This window comes from Hyaena hyaena, unplaced genomic scaffold (genome assembly GCF_003009895.1).
Source record: "Hyaena hyaena isolate Hyena2069 unplaced genomic scaffold, ASM300989v1 scaffold_217, whole genome shotgun sequence".
In the NCBI taxonomy this organism is placed as follows: domain Eukaryota; kingdom Metazoa; phylum Chordata; class Mammalia; order Carnivora; family Hyaenidae; genus Hyaena; species Hyaena hyaena.
The window spans coordinates 1803776-1825711 of NW_024080849.1; the positions used below are offsets into that span (position 1 = coordinate 1803776).

General features: G+C 44.5%; 1 protein-coding gene across 3 annotated transcripts in view; it reads right to left on the bottom strand.

The window, feature by feature from the left end:
• Positions 1-915: 915 nt before the first annotated feature.
• The window catches only part of SLC22A15 (solute carrier family 22 member 15), an 87977-nt gene continuing 66956 nt past the window's right edge, over positions 916-21936 (bottom strand). For 2 of the 3 annotated variants that reach the window (XM_039242760.1, XM_039242759.1), the window contains 4 exons: positions 7613-7733; positions 5338-5410; positions 2284-2472; positions 916-1975 (listed from right to left, as the gene is read on the bottom strand). In XM_039242760.1, coding sequence (XP_039098691.1) covers positions 1886-1975; positions 2284-2472; positions 5338-5410; positions 7613-7733 — 473 coding nt within the window. In that variant the 3' untranslated portion in view covers positions 916-1885. Of the gene's footprint in view, positions 1976-2283; positions 2473-3932; positions 3984-5337; positions 5411-7612; positions 7734-21936 lie in introns of those variants that run through there. The other variant, XM_039242761.1, reaches the window with a different exon arrangement.

Sequence of the window (21936 nt, forward strand, 5' to 3'; positions counted from 1 at the left end):
ATTTATAAAAATGATACTGCAAGAAGTCCCATAGTTTTCTGGATGGCTAGGAATTGTAACATTTATGAGGTCCTTATTGCGTCTAGGGCCATATTCTTCTGGGCACAACAGAGAGAAACGAACGGCAGTAAAGATGGTCTTTATTTATGAAGAACTCAAAACATGATCAAGGGCATGAAGGACAGAAAAATACCTTAATACAAAGGTGGAGGCTAACATAGTGCAAACCAAGATGTTAATGTGGAAGAGGGTGGGGAAAGTTGTCAGAGCCCACTGGGGGCCATGCCTCCAAGGTTTTCAGAAGCTGTCACGATGCCGTCTTCTCTTTACTTCCAATGCAATTTGCTTTTCTCCAAGAGCTAGTAGAAGGGGATACTCTGGAGACACAGAAAAGCTCCTAGTTGGGAAAGTGACCTGAAGCAGTGCTGAGCAAACTTGTCGGGTCCAGGTTAGTACTCCTGTCTGAGACAGCACTCAAGTTTCAAGGCAAACATATTTTCAGCATATGATTTTAGAAAACTAAGTGTAACTGATTTATTTGAAGGTTGGCAGTACTTCAAGGAAAACCAACATTTCCTATGAAATTACTTGCTTTCCACTCTGACTAAACAGGCAGAGACTGATCTGGGAGTAGAAGCGTTCAAACTCTTAAATGTTGCCCATGTCCCTCATTGCACAATGCCAAAAACAACAAAAAACTGCAAAAGGTCATGTTCTTTTTTTCCTTATAAAAATGGCTCCTTTTCCCCCCTAACATCCAAGTGCTCAACATGTCACTTTTTAAAACATTTTTTTAGTTTATTCTTGAGAGAGAGAGACAGCACATGAGCAAGGGAGGGGCAGAGAGAGAGGGAGACACAGAATCTGAAGCAGTCTCCGGGCTCTGAGCTGTCAGCACAGAACCCAATGTGGGGCTTGAATCCACAGGCCATGAGATCATGACCTGAGCCAAAGTCAGACGTTTAACCGACTGAGCCACCCAGACGCCCCTTAACATGTCACTGTTTAACTGCCCTTCATCTGTAAAAAGCTTCCGCGCTTGTTGACACGGTTCCGAAGTTACTGCTGGTACTAGAATCTGAGAAGAGTTTTTCCTGGAGGTACACACAAGTGGGAACTGAAGAAATGACCCAAGTTGAGCATCAAAAGGGGAGTGAAAGGGCATCTGCAGCCACGCCTTTGGCTCGGAGGAAATCCCTTCAGTGCAGCTGGCTTTTCCAAATGGATTGTCTGTGGGACTAACGGCACAGGGAGTTCAAGCCAACGTTAGCCTGGGAACCAAGCTGAGGACCCAGGTCTCATCAGTCAGGGGTCTCAGGCCACACACAGTCACCTCTCAGTGCTTCTCCTCTGGCACCAAAATGAGCTGCTCACACCAATCTGCCTCAGCAGATTCCTGTTGAGTGAGGCACAAATGATAAGCAGTAGACGTCAAATAAGGTATTAAGATGAAATGTTAAGGATGGTTTCTCTTTTCCCACTAACATGGTGAGAAGAAATATTACACGTCTGCCTTTAGGTCATGAAGAAGGATGAGCAACGTAATTATACTTCCAGAAATAAATGAGCTTTCCACTCCAGCATGTGGATGTGAGCTACCTGGCCGGAAGCCATGGCGCTGAACTGAACCTGAATTCTGGACAGATCCAAGTCAACAACTGTTCCCCCACCCCACCCCACACCAGTACAGTGATGTTTCTCTTCTACAATCTCTTCTCCATCTTCCTTTGTGCCTGAGAACAATGAGCCCGTGCAGAGTACCTTCCATGGACCTTCAAGCCTGTATTTTGAAAACTCTCTGGAGTTTCCAGAAGAGCCTGCCTTCACCAGAGGCAAGGAGAGCATCTGCTTGTGAGGTGAGGGGGGCAGGGGTGTCTGGGCCTCTTCACTTAATCATCTGGGTTTCTTCATCCGCATCGAAAAACTCCTCCTCTTCCTCACTTTCACTCCCTAAAGTGTTCTCCTTGTCCCCAGACTGAAATGGAAAAGGAGACCAAGGGCAGTCAAGTGGCACCATGACATTTCTAAAATGGAAATTATTACCTAGCATTCGACACACAGACACATTTTATGATATCTATTTCCCCTAAGAATCGGCCCTGAAGTGAATGAATCACTGGCCATCTTTATGTCTCTCAAAAAATCAGCTGCCATTAATCCCACCTTTGTTTTCTGGCAGTTTTGCTTAGTTCTACTAAATCTAACCAGAATATTCTTCTTCTTTTTTCTTTCCTGAACTCTCATCATCTGAATGATAAAGAGAAAACTACTGCCCGCCTGTACCTGTGGGGGATCCAAGGTCTGTAAGGACAGCGCTTCCTCCCCCAGCCTCCGATATGAATACACCTGAAGGTCAGAAATCGTCTCCAGCAGTGGGCTGTTAAGGGTTTCTGGCAATAATAAACTCAGGAGGCCCGAAGCCAGGCCAGTGGCTCCAAAGACAATGAAGGGTAAGGACCGTTGCACATATTTCTGTGGGGGCAGAGAGTAGAACAAAAACATACGAAAACTGAGCATGGGTTTCCCAGCACATGACGTCAGCAGCGTATGACCGAGGGACTGCCCCGGTTACTCTCCAACCCGGCCTCCCCCTAGAACGCACTGTCAGGCACCTGTTTGCCCATTGAGAGTCACCCTGGAAGATGGCTGAGTGGTCGCTCAGGCACACAGAAGTGGGGGCGAGAACATAAAAAGGCAGCAGAAGCAGTGGGGAGGGGAGGGCTTTCGCTCCAGGCAACTCACTTAAAACACGGGCATCTGCACGTACTCTTCGCTTGGGAGACCCCCCAAATACTTGCTCGTGATGGACTTCCAAGTTCTCAGCCCTGGAATCGGCCAACTGAGCCCACGCTTGCTTGCTCATTCACTTAGCACCACAGCCAGGGGGACAGGGGTTAAAGATGTCAACACCCCGTAAAGAAAGAGAGAAGCCCGGAGAACCAAGCACACCATGTGTTCTGGAAACTACCTGAACCGAACACAACACTTCAAGATTGCTTCAGAGACATTCTTGGGAATATTTACGTAGTTTCTTTAAACACAAGCCGGTTCAGGGTGCCTGGGGGCTCAGTCGGTGAAGCGTCCCACTTCGGCTCAGGTCAGGATCTCACAGTTCCTGAGTTCGAGCCCTGCGTCGGGTTCTGTGCTGACGGCTCAGAGCCTGGGGCCTGCTTCACATTTTGTGTCTCCCTCTCTCTCTGCCCTACCCCCACTTGCACTCTGTCTCTGTTTCTCAAAAATGAATAAATGTATAAAAAAATGGAACACAAACAAGATAACACAGAAGACTATCTTTGTGGGGTGCTTCTCTGGGGCACTTGTGAGCAGATTAACATTCTTAAATGCGTGCACAGGACTGGCTTAGCAGGATCGCCTTCTTGCTTGGGCTTCTGAACTCTGCGGATAGGACTGCTACTAGTTAGGATCTCCTCTTGGAGAGTAAGTTCCTGATTTTTCAGAAGTAAAGAGATGATGGAGATGATGGAGAAGTTGGCAGGGGAGAATGGAGATGATGGGGAGCAGGGAAGAGAGAATCCCACCTCCGGGCGCCCATGTGGAAACACGGGTCCAACACGTGGGTGTGTCACTGAATCAAGGTGGACCGATGCTCTGACCTCTCCTCAACCGAGCAGGCATTGGTAGAGACCGAGCACTGGGTTTCTTAGCAGCCCAGGAGGGCCACCCAAAGTCGGAGCTCTTTGGAGACAACCCCCCGATACATTTTGCAGAATGGAGCTAATCCATATGAGGGTCTTGTAACGTGAAATTAACCATGAAACGTGAAAAGCGATGCTCATGAAAAGGAAGGGTGCTCAGAAAAGGAAAGGCATTTCCAAGTCGTCCGCTTGTACTGATGATACCGGGAAACCAATGGGACCCTTTGAGATTTAAAAAAAAAAAAAAAAAGCTGTTTTTTAGCTTTGCTGCTTTACCTGTTTGTATTCTTGCTAAGACCTGCAGCCTCACCCCCACACGTCCCATGCCTGTAATGTAAACAGCATATGTCCTTGTAAGGGGCAAGGAGTTAATGATTTCTCTAGAACAGATAACATCTAAGGAAGAGGCGAGCGAGAATGACCAGACGAAGCTATTGTATGTGCGTATTCCAGACCCTGGGGTAGACAGCTCACCGCCCTGTCTGGCTCCAAGGAGTACTACATGGGCTGTCATCTGTGTCCTAACCGGTTCCTGGATGGCTGAGAGGACACGGCCCCCAGACCCCTGTCCTCCCAAAAAACCCTGATTCTGAACATCGACAAGATCTCTCCTTTCCTTCCTGAACCTCGCAGACACTCACTCTGTGTGTATCTGCTCTCTCTGTGTCTTCAATAAACTGCTTTCACCTTTTGGGGGGTGGGCAGGTGGGACCCCCTCCGGGTGCGCGGACCTGGCTGCCAGCACGGCTGGCAAGTGGCGAGAGGAACTGCCTGACTGAGGAAGAGCCGTCCACACACCAAATCCAGCCCGCCTTCGATGGGGCCCAGCTGGGAAGGCCACGGGTCCCACCGAGCGCAGACACCCGAGGGACTCCGAGGACTCTGTCAGGAACCTGAACATTTCAAGATCAGAAGGATTCTCAGGGCTGCCATTTAATCTATCCCCTTTCTTTTGACTATGAAATTTAGAAAATGCTAGAAACCCTTACTAGACACACTGCTAGGCCATATTTCCTCTTCTAATTTTCTTTTTAATTTTTTAACGTTTATTTATTTTTGAGAGACAGAGTGCACATGGGGTAAGGGCAGAGTGAGAGGGAGACACGGAATCTGAAGCAGGCTCCAGGCTCTGAGCTGCCAGCACAGAGCCTGACTCAGGGCTCGAACCCACAAACCGCGAGACCATGACCTGAGCCGAAGTTGTACGCTTCACCGACTAAGCCCCCAGGCGCCCCCTAACTTTCTTTTCTAAGTGGTATGCCCTTGAGCAAGTTACTTAATCTGCTTCTGCTGACCTTCTCAAGTTTAACAGAGGATAACAATAACGCCTGCCTCACGGGGTTACTGAGAACATTACATGAGATGCTATATGCTGAAGTGCTCAGCATACAGCCCAGCCCGCAGCCAAAGCTTAAGAAATATTCGCTGACTAACCAATGAGTAGAGGCAGGAAGGGGCAAGCTGGCCTTCGCTAACTCTCCGGTGAATGCGGATCAGAGCACAGTCAGAGCCTCTGATACGAGTCCCTCCACCCAGAGGGATCCCTAACCTACAGCGTCCTTAATCTAAAAGATGCAGGCTTCACACAGGCTGATCGTTCATTCACCACTTTCCACTCAAAGGCATAAGCATTTCCGAGGCAGAACATCAAGAAAAACGAAACTAGGAGGCACAAACCAACCAGTGAAGGGACGAAGGGAGCAAGAATCCCACCAACTCGGGAGAACATGGAACACGTTCCGAGCCCAACGTTCCTGGAAGGAATAGAAAAGGGAGGGGCGGTCAGTAAACTCTGGGTGGACTTTAAAGATGCTACGGGACAGTGGGCCTAGAGTAGTGAGTCCCACAGTGGAGGAGGCACAGGCTGCTGTGGAGCAGTGCTGCTTACTGGAACATTCTGAGATGCTGGGAATGTCCTATAACTGCACCGTCCAGTACGGAAGCTGCTGGAAGCCTGCGGCTGTGAGCCCTTGAAATGTGGCTAGGGAGAATGAGGAACTGGATTTTTTTAAAATGTGTATTTATTTTTGAGAGAGACAGAAAAAAAAAAGAGAGAGAGACAGAGTGTGCACGGGGGAGGTGCAGAGAGAGAGGGAGACACAGAGTCCGAAGGAGGCTCCAGGCTCTGAGCTGCGAGCACAGAGCCTGATGCGGGGCTCAAACTCACAAACCATGAGCTCTATGACCTGAACCTAAATCAAGAATCAGAAGCTTAACTGACTGAGCCACCCAGGCACCAAAATGGGTCTATTATTTTACAAAAATTTAAAGTTTATTTTTTTTTTGAGAGAGAGAGAGAGAGACAGTATGCACAGGAGAGAGGCAGAGAGGGAGACAGTACAAAGCAGGCTCCAGGCTCTAGGCTCTGAGCTCTCTGCACAGAGCCCGATGTGGGGCTCAAACTCATAAGCCGTGAGATCATGACCTGAGCTAAAGTCAGACGCTTCACTGACTGGGCCACCCAGGCACCTCAAGGAACTGGATTTTTAATTTATGTCACTTTAATTGATTTAAATTTAATAGTCACATGAGGCTAGTAACTACCACACTGGACAGTGCAGTTAGGATAGAGGATGGCACAGAAATGGCCATGTGACCATTTCTTGTCAAATGTTCTCATGGGGTTTTGTGTGTGAGGTTTCCTATGAATTAATATAGCCACGGAGAGGCAGGGCTCTGTGATCTGAGAACATTGCCCATTTCCTTAAAGTCAAGTAACTGGCGATTAAAGGGTCAGGCATATAAATAGGAACTGACTGAGCACATCTTCTCGGTAAACCAGGAGCATTACGTTTATGAGGAGTGTGGACACGCAAGAGGGGGTAGGGGCGGGAAGGAGAAGGGTTACAGGCAGGGTGGCCATCCATCACGCTCTCACCCACTCAGGGTTAGTAAGGCCCATATTCATTCCCAAAACTGTCCCAGTTTGGACAAAATGATCACCCTAGTTTTATAGCCAGCAGGCAGAGAGAACAGGTCAGAGGAATAATTAGGAAATGACTAGTCAATCACGGGAAGTCTGGGGAAAACTGGGGGAAAAGGGGCCTTAAATTCATAGGCAGAAAGAACCGTTAAGTTTGTGCGGGTGCGGGAACCTGTGGAACGCTGCTCCAAAGGACTAGGGAAGGGCTGACCTAGGGAGTGCCCACTGGGCTCGCAGAGGCGATTCTGAGGCGGCTAAGCTGGGTCCCTGCCCTTCAAATTTCCGTGTGTGATTCATTTTCTGACTTCTTTTAGGAGGGGATGCTTCGGATAGAACATGTTTTTAATATAAGCATGTCCTACTCGTTAGAAACCACATTTAACAACTAATATGTAAGCCTCATCTTCAGTTATTACTATATGGAATTATCTTTTTTTAGGTTTATTTATTTATTTTGAGAGGCAGAGCTTGATTGAGGGGAAGAGCAAGGGAGGGGCAGAGAGAGAATCCCAAGCAGGCTCTGCACTGTCAGTGTGGAGCCTTACATGGGTCTCAAACTCACGAACTGTGAGAGCATGATGTGAGTGGAAATCAAGAGTCGGACGCTCAACCAACTAAGCCACCCATGTGACCCTGGATTATCTTTTTTAAATGTGTATATCTTGTGTTGAAATGTAGGTTCTGGGAGAACAGGGACCCCAGTCCCCTTGTCTGTCTGTGCCTGACGAAGGATGAGTGACTGAATAAATCAAGTCCGCAGAAATAAAAATGGCATCCGAGCTCTATTTGATTGATGAGATGTGCTTAGCGGAGAGTGCCTCTCTCCCGGTTTACACGAGGGGGTTCGGCCCAAAATACAGCTATGCTTTCCTCAGCCAAATGGGCCAAGTGTGGTCTACACAGACAGTTTCTGGGCTTGCAGCTGCTCGTGGAAGTGTTGCTGGCCCCCGCCGCCTACACGCCCAGTGGAATGAGAACCATACCTCTGTTGCCGTGAGCATCTACAGCGAAACATGCGGGATGTGAGGCGCACCTGATGGCCGTGGGGTACAGCTCAGACGTGTAGATGTACACCACGTTAAAGGCAGCACTGATCGTCAGCTTCCCGAGCAGAGCCAGGGAATGGCTGTTCACCACTGCAAGCACGCCTGTGCCTGAGGAGGACAAGGGTTAAGAGCTGTGAGGTCCTTCCGGGGGAAAATTCCTTTCAGTGACACGTTTAATCCTATAGGAGCCAGAGGCATTCACTTGACCTCAAACAGTGAGGAGGTGGTATAACTGAACACACGTTCAGAAGGTTTAGTGAGCACACGCAACACACACACACACACACACACACACACACACACACACACACACACAAAGAATCTTCCGTGTCTTGGCCGTCCCTGTGAAGGCTTCCAACATGGCAGTCATTATGGAGGTTGAACTTGCCCGCTCTTCAATGGCAGAGCTCTTGGAATGCTTCTGTAGGGTAGTAAAGCAAGCTTCATGGGGATCATAAGTCTTGCCCAGCACGGGGGCTACTCGCCTCTCCTTCCCAAGCTTGTTCCCCACCCAGTGATGTGAAATGGTGGTTTGCATGATGGGCCTTGGCATATGTGGAGGAGGTCTGACACATGTAAGAGACAGAGGCAAGGTCCAGAAAATCTCCTCTCTGCAGGTTGTATTTCCTGGTGTTCCATTGGAGGATAAGGAATAATCCCATTAAATTACAATCAGAAGGTATAAAACATTAATGTTCTTTAAAGAAAGACTCTCAACATGGAACTACTTCTAATCTTTCTTCCTCTCCAAACTCCTACTTGAATTACTAATCGCCAATGACAGTGCAATTTCTTAACATAACATTTTTACATAAAATGCAAAAATACATTTTATGGCAGTTCATTTCCCTATCAAAAATATGATCAGGGGCACCGGGGTGGCTCAGTCGGCTAAGCCTCTGACTCTTGGTTTTGGCTCAGGTCATGATCTTGCAACTTTGTGTGTTTGAACCCTGCATGGGGCTTTGTGCCAACAGTGCAGAGCCTGCTTTGGATTCTCTCTTTCCCTCTCTCTCTGCACGTCCCCAACTCATGCTGTCTCTGTATCTCTCAAAATAAATAAATAAACTTTAAAAAAATATTATCAGGGCACCTGGGTGGCTCAGTCAGTTAAGCGTCCGAATTCGGCTCAGGTCATGATCTCATGATTCATGAGTTCAAGCCCCGCATCAGTCTCTGTTCTGACAGCCCGGAGCCTAGAGCCTGCTCTTGATTCTGGGTCTCCCTCTCTTTCTGCCCCTCCCCTGCTTGCTCTCCCTCTCTCTCTCTCTCAAAAAAAAAAAAAAAAGCCACTAAAAAATTTTAAGAATACTACCAATTATCTCACGGTTCTTTCCTTTATTAACATTATTCTCCCTGGGATCTTACAATGTAATTAATCCCTTTCAAACATATTTAACCTCTCCCTTCCATAACGCACTCATCTCTGCTTTCAAAATAACAATTTCTCCTTCTGAGGAAAAAAGAAATCCTATTGACTCGGTTGTACTTTCTCCCTTTGCTAGCAAACATCTTCAATGAGTGAGCAACTCTCTGTTGCCCTCTCTGCATTTGCCCTGTAGCTCACTGTGTTCTGACTTCTAATAGCATCCTCTCCTGAAAGTCCTACTCTTGAAGGTCAACAGTGAAGTCCTAATCACCAAAGTAATTGCCTCTCATTGCCCTTGACATTTCTGCCAAATAGAATACACTTGTCCCTTCCCTGGGACAGCTTGCAGGGCTCACAGAAACCACTCCACCCTTAAAAGCTCAAAAGCAATATCCTTTCCTCCTTATTTCCTGATCCATTAAGGTGGCATGCTGCAGACACACTTCTGTAGTTGCTTACTTTTCCGTCTTGTCTGCCCCAAATATATTTTGAGTTACTCCAGGCGAAAGCTGGTATCCTGTTTGTATCTGTGCCCCTCACTGCATACCATCTGCGGTAGTACAGTACTCAGCAGTGCTCACTACATATCTGTGGAACAACTAAGTAGAAGGACTACAATAGGGATTAATTTGGTGAAAAGAATCTGTGTTCAGGTTCTTTCGACTTCTAAGGAGGGGGTGATTTAAACACGCTATCCTCAAGTGTGTTTCACCTTCCCTGCTTGACGATGAAATAAATCTTCACCTACTTTAAAGATGGCGTCCCGAACACAGTGGCCCAGGTACTGCCAAATCCGACCATCTGGGGCTTTCTCCTCCTCTGCCAGGCTGTTTGGAAGAACATGCTAGTTCTTTTAAGGGCTGAATATATTATTTTTAGCCATGGGGTGCTTCTAGAAAAACAACAATGCTTCTCAGCACTTTCCCCAAGATATATGTCTGCACTTGAGATCTAACAATCTCTTCAATTAAACCGAAAATAAGGCAATTCATCAAAGGCATTTATTTTCCAGAAAACTTAGTGTGTCAATAAAAGGTGGCCTTGACACAAACAGAAATGTGCATATTTGCTTTACTGCAAATGATCTCTGGGACTATTTTCAATCCATACAGGATGGCGTCTTTCAGAACTGTAGAGTGACACTCTAACATCCTTAACAACAGGTTAGGGGGTTGCCATCCTGAAAACTGAATTCTAGTGGCACACCACAGAAGACTTTACAAAAAAATTCTTTTAGTGTTTATTTATTTTTGAGACAGAGAGAGACAGAGTGTGAGTGGGGGAGGGGCAGAGAGAGACACACACAGAATCCGCAGCCGACTCCAGGCTCTGAGCTGTCAGCACAGAGCCCTACATGGGGCTCAAACTCACGAACCATGAGATCATGACCAGAGCTGAAGTTGGATGCTTAACAAACTGAGCCACCCAGGTGCCCCCAAAAGACTTTTATCTAGACACCCACAGGATCCAAAGCTGTAAGAAGTCTTTTGTGTGACGCTCAGGACACTTCCAGCTGTAACCCATTTGTGGGGCGTGGCTCTGGCCGTGTACCGGTGCTTGCAGCAGCCCAACACCTCAGCAGATGCCTGAAACTTCTCTTGTGCGGTCCTGCCAATGGAGTCTGAGTCACCACTCGAATCTGGGGGGAGTTCACTTTAACCCAAGGTAGCCCATGTCGATTTCAGACAGCTCTGTTGATTAGAAAATTCCTCATCTAATAAAGGGTCAGTATCTGAAATCTATAAAGAACTTACCAAACTCAACACCCCAAAACCAAATAACCCAGTGAAGAAATGGGCAGAAGACATGAATAGACACTTTTCCAAAGAAGACATCCAACAGACACATGAAAAGATGCTCAACATCGCTCATCATCAGGAAAGTACAAATCAAACCCACAATGAGATACTACCTTGCACCTAGAGAGGCTAAAATTATCAACTCAGGAAATAACAGATGTTGGTGAGGATGTGGAGAAACGGGAACCCTTTTGCACTGTTGGTGGGAATGCAAACTGGTACAGCTCACTCTGGAAAACAGTATGGAGGGTCCTCAAAAAATTAAAAATAGAACTACCCTATGACCCAATAATTGCTCTATTAGGTATTTATCCAAGGGATACAGATATGCTGATTCAAAGAGGCACAAGCACCCCACCATTTATAGCAGCGCTATCAATAACAGCCAAATTATGAAAAGAGCCCAAATGTCCACTGACTGATGAATGGATATAGAAGATGTGGTTTATGAATACAACGGAATAGTACTTAGTGATGAAAAAGAATGCAATCTTGCCATTTGCAACAATGTGGATAGAACTAGAGAATATTATGCTAAGCAAAATAAATCAGAAAAAGACATATGTCATATGATTTCACTCATATGTGGAATTTGAGAAACTTGACAGATGAACATAGGGGAAGGGAAGGAAATATAAGATAAAAACAGAGATGGAGGCAAACCTTAAGAGACCCTTAAATACAGAGAACAAACTGAGGGTTGCAGGAGGGGATGTGGGTGGGGGATCGGTTAAATAAGTGATGGGCATTAAGGAGGGCACTTTTGAGGATGAGCACTGGCTGTCATATGTAAGAGATGAATAGTTCTACCCCTGAAGCCAAGACTATACAGTATGTTAACTAACTTGAATTTAAATTTTAATAAAAAGGAAATTATTTCTTATCCTTTTTAAAAAAAAGTGTATTTATTTTAAGAGAGAGAAAGGGATGAGCAGAGAGAGAGGGAGAGCGAATCCCAAGCAGGCTCCATGCTGTCAGTTCAGAGCCCGATATGGGGCTCAAACTCACAAACTGTGAGATCATGAACTGAGTCAAAATCAAGAGTTGGGGGTTTAACCGACTGAGCCACCCAGGTGCCCCTCTTATCCTCTTTGAGTCTCCTTCCTGGGGAGGTTCTAGACTCTTGGGTCATCCTGGATCAATATTTAGGAGTGCTTTGTAGCCACTGGGCTAAATCCTTTGATTCTTGACCTGGGTTCTTTATCTGAAAATAAAATCAGATATTACTATCTACTACCAGTGAATATCCAAAGTGACTGTTTAGAAAAAAAGAGTGATTTAAAAAGGAAAATTAAACTCAATTATCTTTGAGGGAAAAAGGCAATTCTTAAAACACCTGCATCCTTCACAGCACTATATTCAAGAGGTTATCAGTTTTTTCCAATGATGCAGTTGTACGAACATCATTCTTGGTACTAGCTATCAGCAAGTTTCCTTAGAGCCCATTTGAGGTCATCAGGACAAAAAGTACGTTTTAGTCACATTTCACTGACCCAAAATAGTAAAAATTAAACTTAATCATCCACTTCATTCACTAGGTGATTATGGCAAATTTGTGATGGCTCGTGTATATGTTAAAATTCTTTAAGACAGTGGTATGCCCTCTGCTAGGATACATAATTATGGGTAAAACCCCACAATTCATTTGCTTCCTGTTTGTTTTTTAAAGAAATATACCCTAAATGCACAAAGTCCTGTCACTATAGCTTCACCATTTCTAAAATTTCACATGAAAGAAATGATTCAGTTTGTGGACTTCTGTGTCTGGTGTCTTTTAGTTAGCATTAATGCTTCTGACATTTATCTGTGTTATTGTGGGTACCCGTAGGTCACAGTTCAATCCTTTTGTTATAGTTGTTAAGTAGTACTTCACTGTATGAATATGCCACAGTGTGGTATGGTGGATTCTTCCAATGGTGGGTATTGGGGTCCTTCCAGTGTGGGGCTATTATTAATAAACCTACTATGAACATTTGCATCAAAGTCTTTGTGCAAATCTGGGGCGCCTGGGTGGCTCAGTTGGTTAAGCATCCGACTGGCTCAGGTCATGATCTCACGGTTCGTGGGTTTGAGCCCTGTGTCGGGCTTTGTGCTGACAGCTAGCTCAGAGCCTGGAGCCTATTTCACATTCTGTGTCTCCCTCTCTCTCTGACCCTCCCCTGCTCACGCTGCCTCTCTGTCTCTGTCTCTCAGAAATAAATAAAACATAAGAAAAAAAATTAGAAAAACACAAAGTTTGTGGCAAATCTGTGTTTCTGCTTCCCTTCAGTAAAGGTGATCATATAGCAAGTGTATATTTCCCTTTTAAACAAGCTACTACTGTTTTTCAAAGTGTCCATACCGTTTTACATTTCTATCAGCAGTATATAAGAGTTCTGGTTCTTCCTTATCATTGTCCGTGTTTGGTATGGCAGTCGTTTTTTTTGTTGTTGTTGTTGTTTGTTTGTTTGTTTGTTTAATGTGTATTTATTTATTTTGAAAGAGAGGGAGAGCGCATGCATGTGTGTGGGGAGGGGCGTGGGGGGGGGGAGAGAATCCCAAGCAGGCCCCACACCCAGCATGGAGCCCAATGCAGGGCTCAATCCCACGACCCTGGGATTATGACCTAAGCCGAAATCAAGAGTGGGATGCTCAACCCATTGACCCAGCCAGGCACACGGCTCATTCTTAAATTTTAGCCATTAGAAGAGGTGTGTAGTGGTAGATCTTGCGGTTCTGATTTCCATTTCCCTAGTGTCTAATGACTGGACATCTTTCCCCACTTATTTACCATTTTTTAAATTCTTTTTCAGATGTGTCTGTTCAAATCTTCTGCCCATTTTCTCCCCTCACTATAAATGGCAAGAGTCATTCTATATTCTGGGGATAAGTCCTTTATCAGGTATGTTTCCCAACTGTTTTTCCCAGTCTGTGCCTTGTTTTTCATGTCTTTAATTATGTCTTTCATAAAGCAAAAGCTTTTAATTTTGCTGAAGTCTAAGTAACAATTTCTTTTCATTTTGTGCTTTCTGTGCCCTATTTGAGAAATCTTTGCCTAAACTGAAGTCACTAAGATTTTTCTTCTACGTTCTCTTATAGAAGTAGTATGGTTTTAGTCTTTACATTTAAGTCTCTCACCCATTTTGAGTTAATTACTGCATATGATGTGACAGGCAAGTTGAAGTTACATGTTTTGCGCATGGATAGCCAATTTTTCCAGCACTAAGGGGTGAAAAGATTATCTTTTTGTCATTTAACTGACTTGTCACCTTTGCCAAAAATCAATTAACCAGGTGCATTTTTCTCTTTATAATGTTATAATTGGATAAAACATTAAAAGGTGATCAAAACCTCAGGCCCCCTCAAGAAATAAAAGTCACCTGACCATATCCATGGGTTTATTTCATACTAAATTCTGTCTTATTATCTATATAGCCATTGCTATCTGCCAGTATCATACTGTCCTGTTTCATGTAACTTTGTAGATTGTTTTAAAATCAGGTAGGGCAAGCCTTCCAACTTTCTTTTTATTTTTTTTAATTAAAATTTTTTTAAATTATTTATTTCTGAGATAGAGAGACAGTGTGAGCAGGGGAGGGTCAGAGAGAGAGGGAGATACAGAATGTGAAATAGGCTCCAGGCTCTGACCTGTCAGCACAGAGCCCGACATGGGGCTCGAACCCATGAACTGTGAGATCATGACCTGAGCCAAAGTCGGAAGCTTAACCAACTGAGCCACCCAGGCACCCCCCAACTTTATTTTTTTTTTATAAAACTTATTTTGGATAGTCTAGATCCTTTACATCTTCATACAAATTTTGGTATTAATTTGTCAATATCTGTCCACAAAAAGAAGTCTGTTGGAAATTTTATTGGGACTGACTGCACCAAAGGCAGTTTGATTTGGGGAGAACTGACACCTTAAACAGTATCTTTGGACCCTTAGTATGGTAATCTCTTCATTTATTTTATTATTATTATTACCACCAATTCATTTATGTAGTCCCTTCTTTGATTTCTCTCATCAGCATTTTATATTTTACAGTTTTCTACAGGTCTGAAACATATTTTGTAAAACGTATCCCTAAATACATTTTTTTAAAAATTTATTACAAATGGTATTGTTTTCTTTCAATTTTATTTTTTCTAAGTTTATTTATTGAATTAAGTAACCTCTATACCCAATGTGGGACTCAAACTCACGACCCCGAGATCAAGGCTTGCATGCTCTACCAACTGAGCCAGCCAGGCACCCTTCTTTCATTTAAAAATTCTTTTTTTAATGTTTACTTACTTTTGAGAGACAGAGAGAGACAGAGCATGAGCTGAGGAGGGTCAGAGAGAGAGGGAGATAAAAATCTGAGGCAGGCTCCAGGCTCTGAGCTGCCAGCACAGAGCCCGACGTGGGACCTGAACTCATAGACTGCGAGACCTTGACCTGAGCAAAAGTCGGACCTTTAACCAACTGAGCCCCCCAGGTGCCCCATGCACCCATTTCATTTTAAATTTTAAATTGTTTGTTGCTAATATATAGAAATAAAATGGTGTCACCTGACTCTGAAACTCATTTATTAATTTCAGTAGATTTTTTTGGTATATTTCCTTGGATTTTCTATGGAGACAACCATGTAGCCTTGTGAATAAAGACGGTTTTACTTCTTCCTTTCTAATTTAGATCCCTTTAATTTCTCTTTATTGGTTTATCGTATTCACTAGTCATTTCAGGACAATGTTCCACAGAAGTGGCAAGAATGGTCATCCTTGCCTTTGTCCTGATCATAAGGAGCAAGCATTTAGCTTTTTACCATTAAATGTGATGTTAACTGCAGGGTTCCCGCTGATTTCTATCAACTATTTCCAGTTCTTGATGGATTTTGTAATGGATGGATACTGAATTCTGACAAGTGCTTTTCTACTCATATTGAAACGATCATATGATTTTTTTTTCCTTTTGGCTTTCAAAGATGGTGAATAACATTGATTCGATTTTGAATGTCAAACTAAGCCTGCATTGAGAGCATAAATCCTGCTTGGTCATGATGGATTACCCTTTTTGAGCACTGCTGGCTTCAATTTGCTAATATTTTGTTAAGGATTTTTGTCATCTATACTGATCTGCAGTCTTCTGTAAGGTCTTTGGTTTTATATCAGGGTAAGGGCTGGCCTCACAAGAGGTTGGGAGAATATTCCTCCCTTTTCTATTTTCTGGAAGAAGATACAGAATTGGTTATTATTTCTTCCATAAGCACTTCATAGAATTCACCAGTGAAGCCATCTGGGCCTGGAATTCCCTTACAGGAATGTATTTACCTACAAATTATAAATTTCTTTAACAGATAGAGGTCTATTCGGGTTATCTGTGGTTTTGAGGGTGATTTGGTAGTTTGTATCTTTCAAGGAATGGATCCATTTTGCCTAAGTTGAATTTAGTGGCATAAAAAGTTCACGATATTCTCTTATAAATGCCAATAGTTTCTATAGGTTCCCTGATTTCATTCTTATGTTCATAATGTGAGTCTTCTCTCTTTTTCCTATATTAGTTTGGCTGGAGGTTTATTGACTTTATTGATCTCAACAACCAGCTTTTGGTTTCACTGATTTTCCTCTAATATTTTCCAGCTTTTATTTCACTGATATTTGCTCTTATTATTTCCTTTCTTCTCTTTGCATTTGGCTTAATTTGTCATTAAAAAATATTTTTAATGTTTAATTATTTTTGAATGAGATAGAGTGCAGGCAGAGGAGGGGCAGAGAGAGAAGGAGACACAGAATGCAAAGCAGGCCCCAGACTCGGAGCTGTCAGCACAGAGCCTGATCCACGGCTCGAACTCTTGGACTGCTAGATCATGACCTGAGCTGAAGTCAGACGCTAATAGACTGAGCCACCCAGGTGCCCCTGTCATTATTTTTTTTTATTTGCTTAAAGACGCTTAGATCGTTAATTTGAAAACTTTTTTCCCTGATAAATTTTCAACTAAATTTTCCCCTAAGCACTGCTTTACTGCATCCCACAAACTTTGATGTGTTACAATTTTTGCTTAATTAAAAATATTTTCTAATTTCTTTTGTGATTTCCTTTCTTCTTTGACCCATTTTTACAAGAATGCCTTTGAAATTCCAAACATCTGAGGATTTCCCTGATATCTTCTGGTTACTGATTTCTAGCTTAATTCCATGCTCATGAAATAACTATTTTGGAGGGGACACCTGGGTGGCTCAGTCAATTAAGCATTCGACTCTCAATTTCAGCTCAGGTCATGATCTCACAGTTCATAAGTTTGAGCCCCACATCATGCTTCATGCTGACAGCACAGAGTGTGCTTGGGATTCTCTCTCTCTCTCTCTCTCTCTCTCTCTCTCTCGCTGCCTAATCCCCACTTGTGTTCTCTCTCTCTCTCAAAAAAATATTTCAAAAACAACTATTTTTGGAAGATTTCAATCCTCTTCAATTTTTGAAACTTGTTTTATGGCCCAAATGTGACCCTTCTTAGTAAATGTTCCATGTGCTCTTCAGATGGGATGCATGTTCTGCTGTATTAGGGTAGAGTGTTTGACAAATGGCAGTTAGGTCATGTTCAAGTCTCCATCTCCTTAATCATTTTCCATCTGATTTTTCTATCAGTTGTTGAGAGAGGGGTATTGAAATATCCAACTGTGATTTTGGAGTTTTGTAATTTATTCTTTCAGTTCTATCCAATTTTGCTCCCTTTATTTTAAATCTGTTATTAGATGCATACACAATCAGGCTTATTACATCTTCTTGATGAACATGCTTTCTCGTTATGTCTTTATAGCTTTCATCAAATGAGGCAAGTATCTGATCGCCATTTCTGCAAATAATGTTTTCTTTTTTTCCTCCTTCTCCGACTCCAATTACAAACACACGTTAGTCTTTGTGTTGTCCTATAACTCATGGATACCTTAACTCTTCATTTAATTATTTTTTCCTGCTTCATCCTGCATAGTTTCTTTTGATATGTCTTTTTCACCGATCTTCTGTGGTTAATCTCATTCACTGACTTTGGTTTTCATATAACGTACGCTTCATATAACGTAGATGACCCTCAAATGTCTTTTTTATACCCTCTATTTCTCTGTTCATGATGATCATGCTCTCCTCTATCTTCCTAAACACGTGGAACATATTGATAACAGCTGTTTTAAAGTTCTTGCCTCCTCATTCTATCATCTGGGTCATTTCTGATTTTGTTTCTATCTCTATGTCTCCTGGTTTGGGTGGTATTTTCCTGCCTGGTAGGACTGGCTGGATGCCATGCACTGTGGATGTTACATTGTTTGGTGCTGGATTTTACGGTCTTCCTTGATGTACTATTATTTCTCTTTGTTCTGGGATGCTGTTACTTTGAATCACTTGATGCTTCTAAAGCACTTGGAGGGCAAGCAGAGAATGTCCTTTAGTGGAGGGCTACTCTGACCCAGGAGGTCTCTACCCAGGGCTGCACATCTGGCTGCAAAGAACACAAACTAGGCACGGCCTTGGACTCCAAGAATTATTCCAAATGCTGCTTCCTGGTGGTCCCCTCTCTGGCCTCAGTAGTGTCCTCAAACTCCTGCAGGAATCACTAAGCTGCCTGAGACTCAGAGGCCCCTTCTGCAGATCTCCAGTTCCTCCTCTGTGTATCTAATTCCTCTCCAGTCATTTTTCTAGCAAATTCTAGAAATCGTGGCCCCCCAGGTTTTAGTACTGTCTCCTCAGTTCGGCGCTTTGCTCCCCATCCCTGCACTGTGGCTTGGAGACCCTGAGTTAGGTCAGTCGTAGGGAGCACTTAGTTTCAGTCCCCTCGGGGACCACTGCCTATCCCGGGCACCCTGCTTTCCAGGGTCTGAAAATCAGTGTTTCTTACATTTATCCGTTTTTATGGCTGTTTAACACAGGAGGATAGCTGTTCTCCATCACTACCATGGTCTGAAGTTGAAGTCCTCTTAGCCATTTGCTGTCAATTCTCATGCGGTACCTTCTGACTTTACTGTTGTCATTTCTCTCTAATCACTCATCTTCCTCCAAGACTGTAAGCTCTTGGAGTCCAGGCACTAGCTCTTGCTTATGAACAGTACCCTGTACAGTAGAATGCAGCCAGCACAAGAGAAGTCAAGTGAATAAAGCATGGGCAGAGCGAGGTGGATAGAAGAAAGGAGACATGAAGGTGCTCGGAGAGGAGCACCGTGAGACGTTGTTAACTATGAGACTTGTTCATCTGGTCGTGAGCTGCGACTTCCTCATTATTTAGACTCTGGCAGGACCATAACTGCCAGGAACCTCCTTGCCAAGAAGAGCCCAGCTTCACTCTGACAGCCCAGGTTCTTGACCCCTGGCCGATTCTCATCAGACCTGTCTGCTGAAGAGTGAAGAACTGACTCTAATCAGGCAGCATTAATTCTCTAAGATGAAAGTCTCACCATGTGCGATGAGTACACGAAAGACGGCAAATCAGCATTCCCCCAAAAGCACTGATTTTAGAGCCAGAAAGACCTGAAATCTGAATCCTAGGTGTGCTGCTTACCTGCTGTGCAAACTTAGATAAGTTGCTTGACTTCACTGAACTCTAGTTTCCCTATAAAATGGGGGTAATACCTAATATAGATGAAGAGAACCCAGGATTCATCATCCCTCAATAAATGATAGGAGTGGGTGCCTGGGCGGCTTGGTCGGTTAAGTGTCCGACCTTGGCTTGGGTCAGGATCTCACGGTCCGTGGGTTCAAGTCCCGCGTCAGGCTCTGAGCTGTCAGCACAGAATTTGAATTCTGTGCCCCACCCCCTCTCTCTGCCCCTTCCCCCACTCATGCTCTGTCTCACTGTCTCTCAAAAGTAAATAAATGTTAAAAAATAAATGGTAGTATTGTAGGTTTAATTAGGGTCCTTTAAGCAAAGATTGAAATCAGGTAAAATGCATTAGTAGCCACCTGGTAACAACTGTCCCCAGGGAGAACATTTTCTTGGAGGCCACCCAATGTGCAAATATGCACTGGGCAGGACACACTGCCTAATAATTATAAACCACAGGTGGAGGAATGCCAACTGATCTGTTTTCTAGCTTACTGGCTGCTTCTTCTAGAGGTGTGCCTGTCTGTCTGTCCGTCTGACACAGAGAACCGCAATCTACTCAGGTACTAAAGAACAGCTGGCAGAGGTCACCTGGGTGGCTCAATCGGTTAAACGTCCGACTTCGGCTCAGGTCATGATCTCAGGTTCGTGGGTTTGAGCCCCGCATTGGGCTCTGTGCTGACAGCTCAGAGCCTGCAGGCTGTTTCAGATTCTGTGTCTCCTTCTCTCTCTGACCCTCCCCTGCTCACACACACACTCTTTCTCAGAAATTTAAAAAAATAAAAAAATAAAAAAATGAATAGCTGGCAGGTCCTGGGGACCTAAGTTGGCAGGAAGCAGAGAGGGAATGTATGTTTGGCGGGAAAAAGTGAGGGAAAAAGGGGCACACAAAGCCCTGACAAGATGCTAATAGAATTTTTCAAACTACTGCGTCTTTCTTAATATATATTTATCAGAACTTTTGGAAGAGGCAGCTTAAGGCAGAGCGCTTTGAAAAAAACTGAGATTTACAAGAGAGCCATCGAAATCTTTTAAGGAGTAAACAGGAAAGGTTCAAAGGAAGTTTTAGAGAACAAATGCTTTCAGCTCAAAGAAGACAAGCTTCAGGAATAGTTAAGAAGACTCTCGGCGAACACAGAAAGGATTATGCAGAAAAAGGGGGTGGCCATCTGCTCTCTCGCTCTAGGGATGAATAAAATGAAAGGAAACGGGCTCAGTTGTGGCGCAAGGGGCCCACTCTAATGGCTATTAAAAATAGAAACAATTTTCTAAGGGACAGTGTGAGATTTCTTTCCCTGGAAATCTTCAAAAATAGAGTCAACAGCCAGTTTTCTAAGTGTGACGGGGGTACCATGTTGCCGAGGCGCAGTCCTGGGGTTTGAAGGGTTCCCTGCTGCGCCGTTTCTTACTCATTGTCCCCCCAGGGGCCCGATCAACAAAGGGCTTGAGCTTCTCTCTTTTTTTGAAATTTGTTTAATGTTTTATTTCTTTATTTATTTTTTGGAGAGACAGACAGAGTCGGACGCTTAACCGACAGAGCCACCCAGGGCCCCACTGACCTTTTCTCTTATAACCGACCTGAAGTGAGCCAGAGGAAGGTGGGTCTGGATGGAGACCAGGGCCACATGCACAGTGTCGAAGTGGGGGTTCCTCGGGGTGCACAGACATGGGCGGGGGGGGGGAGACATGCACTGGCCTTGCCAGCAGGGATGCGACCAGTGACAGGTATGCTTAGAGCCCCTAGGAAATAGGCTTCTCTATGAGGTGACAGATAGAGTACTGGACTATCACAGACAGAAAGCAACTGAATTTCCCAGCGGTCTAGGAAGAACAAAATTTGAATCTAAAGCTACCATAGGATGGTTTGAACCCGTACCGTGTGCCCCAGACCAGCAAAAGTGGGCACTTATATCTACAAGCCTGCAGCAGGGCAGTGGCTGAACGCGGCCTCCCTTTCTCGGCACGAGCAAAGGGAACAGTTTCCTTAGAGAATTAAAAAAAAAACAGGCAAACGTACTGGATTCTCTAGCTTCTGCGAGTCTGGGAAAAATCACTGCAAGGCTGTTCTAAATAACTGGGTCAAATCCGCTGTCGTGAACAAACTGCCATTTGCATTCAAGGCACAGAACGTGTGGGGGCAACAGGTGGGACGGCAGGTGTCCTGGAAGGTTCCAGAACTAGAACACGAGGCTGTGGGGGCTGCAGTGAGACCCTGGGACAATGGGGTCTTGCGGAGAAGCAACGGCCAAAGGTGTGTTTCATCCCTGACATGCTGTCAGGAAAGACATCATCCAGCAGCGCTTCTAGAAATTGTCAAACTGTATGGGACACCACCTCCCCATGGTTCCCACCTGAAGTGAGACCTCCAGGATGGAGACCCGTTAGGATCCAGAAGCCCCCCAGACAGGGCTTCTGTTGTACCACATGCCCCCAGCAGCACCGGGATTGCGACGGCCTGCTCCTCGCTGTTGAAAATGACCACCCACGGGGCGGCTGTCAGTTAAGTGTCCGACTTCAGCTCAGGCCATGATCTCATGGTTTATGAGTTCGAGCCCCACATTGGGCTCTGTGCTGACAGCTCAGAGCCTGGAGCCTGCTTC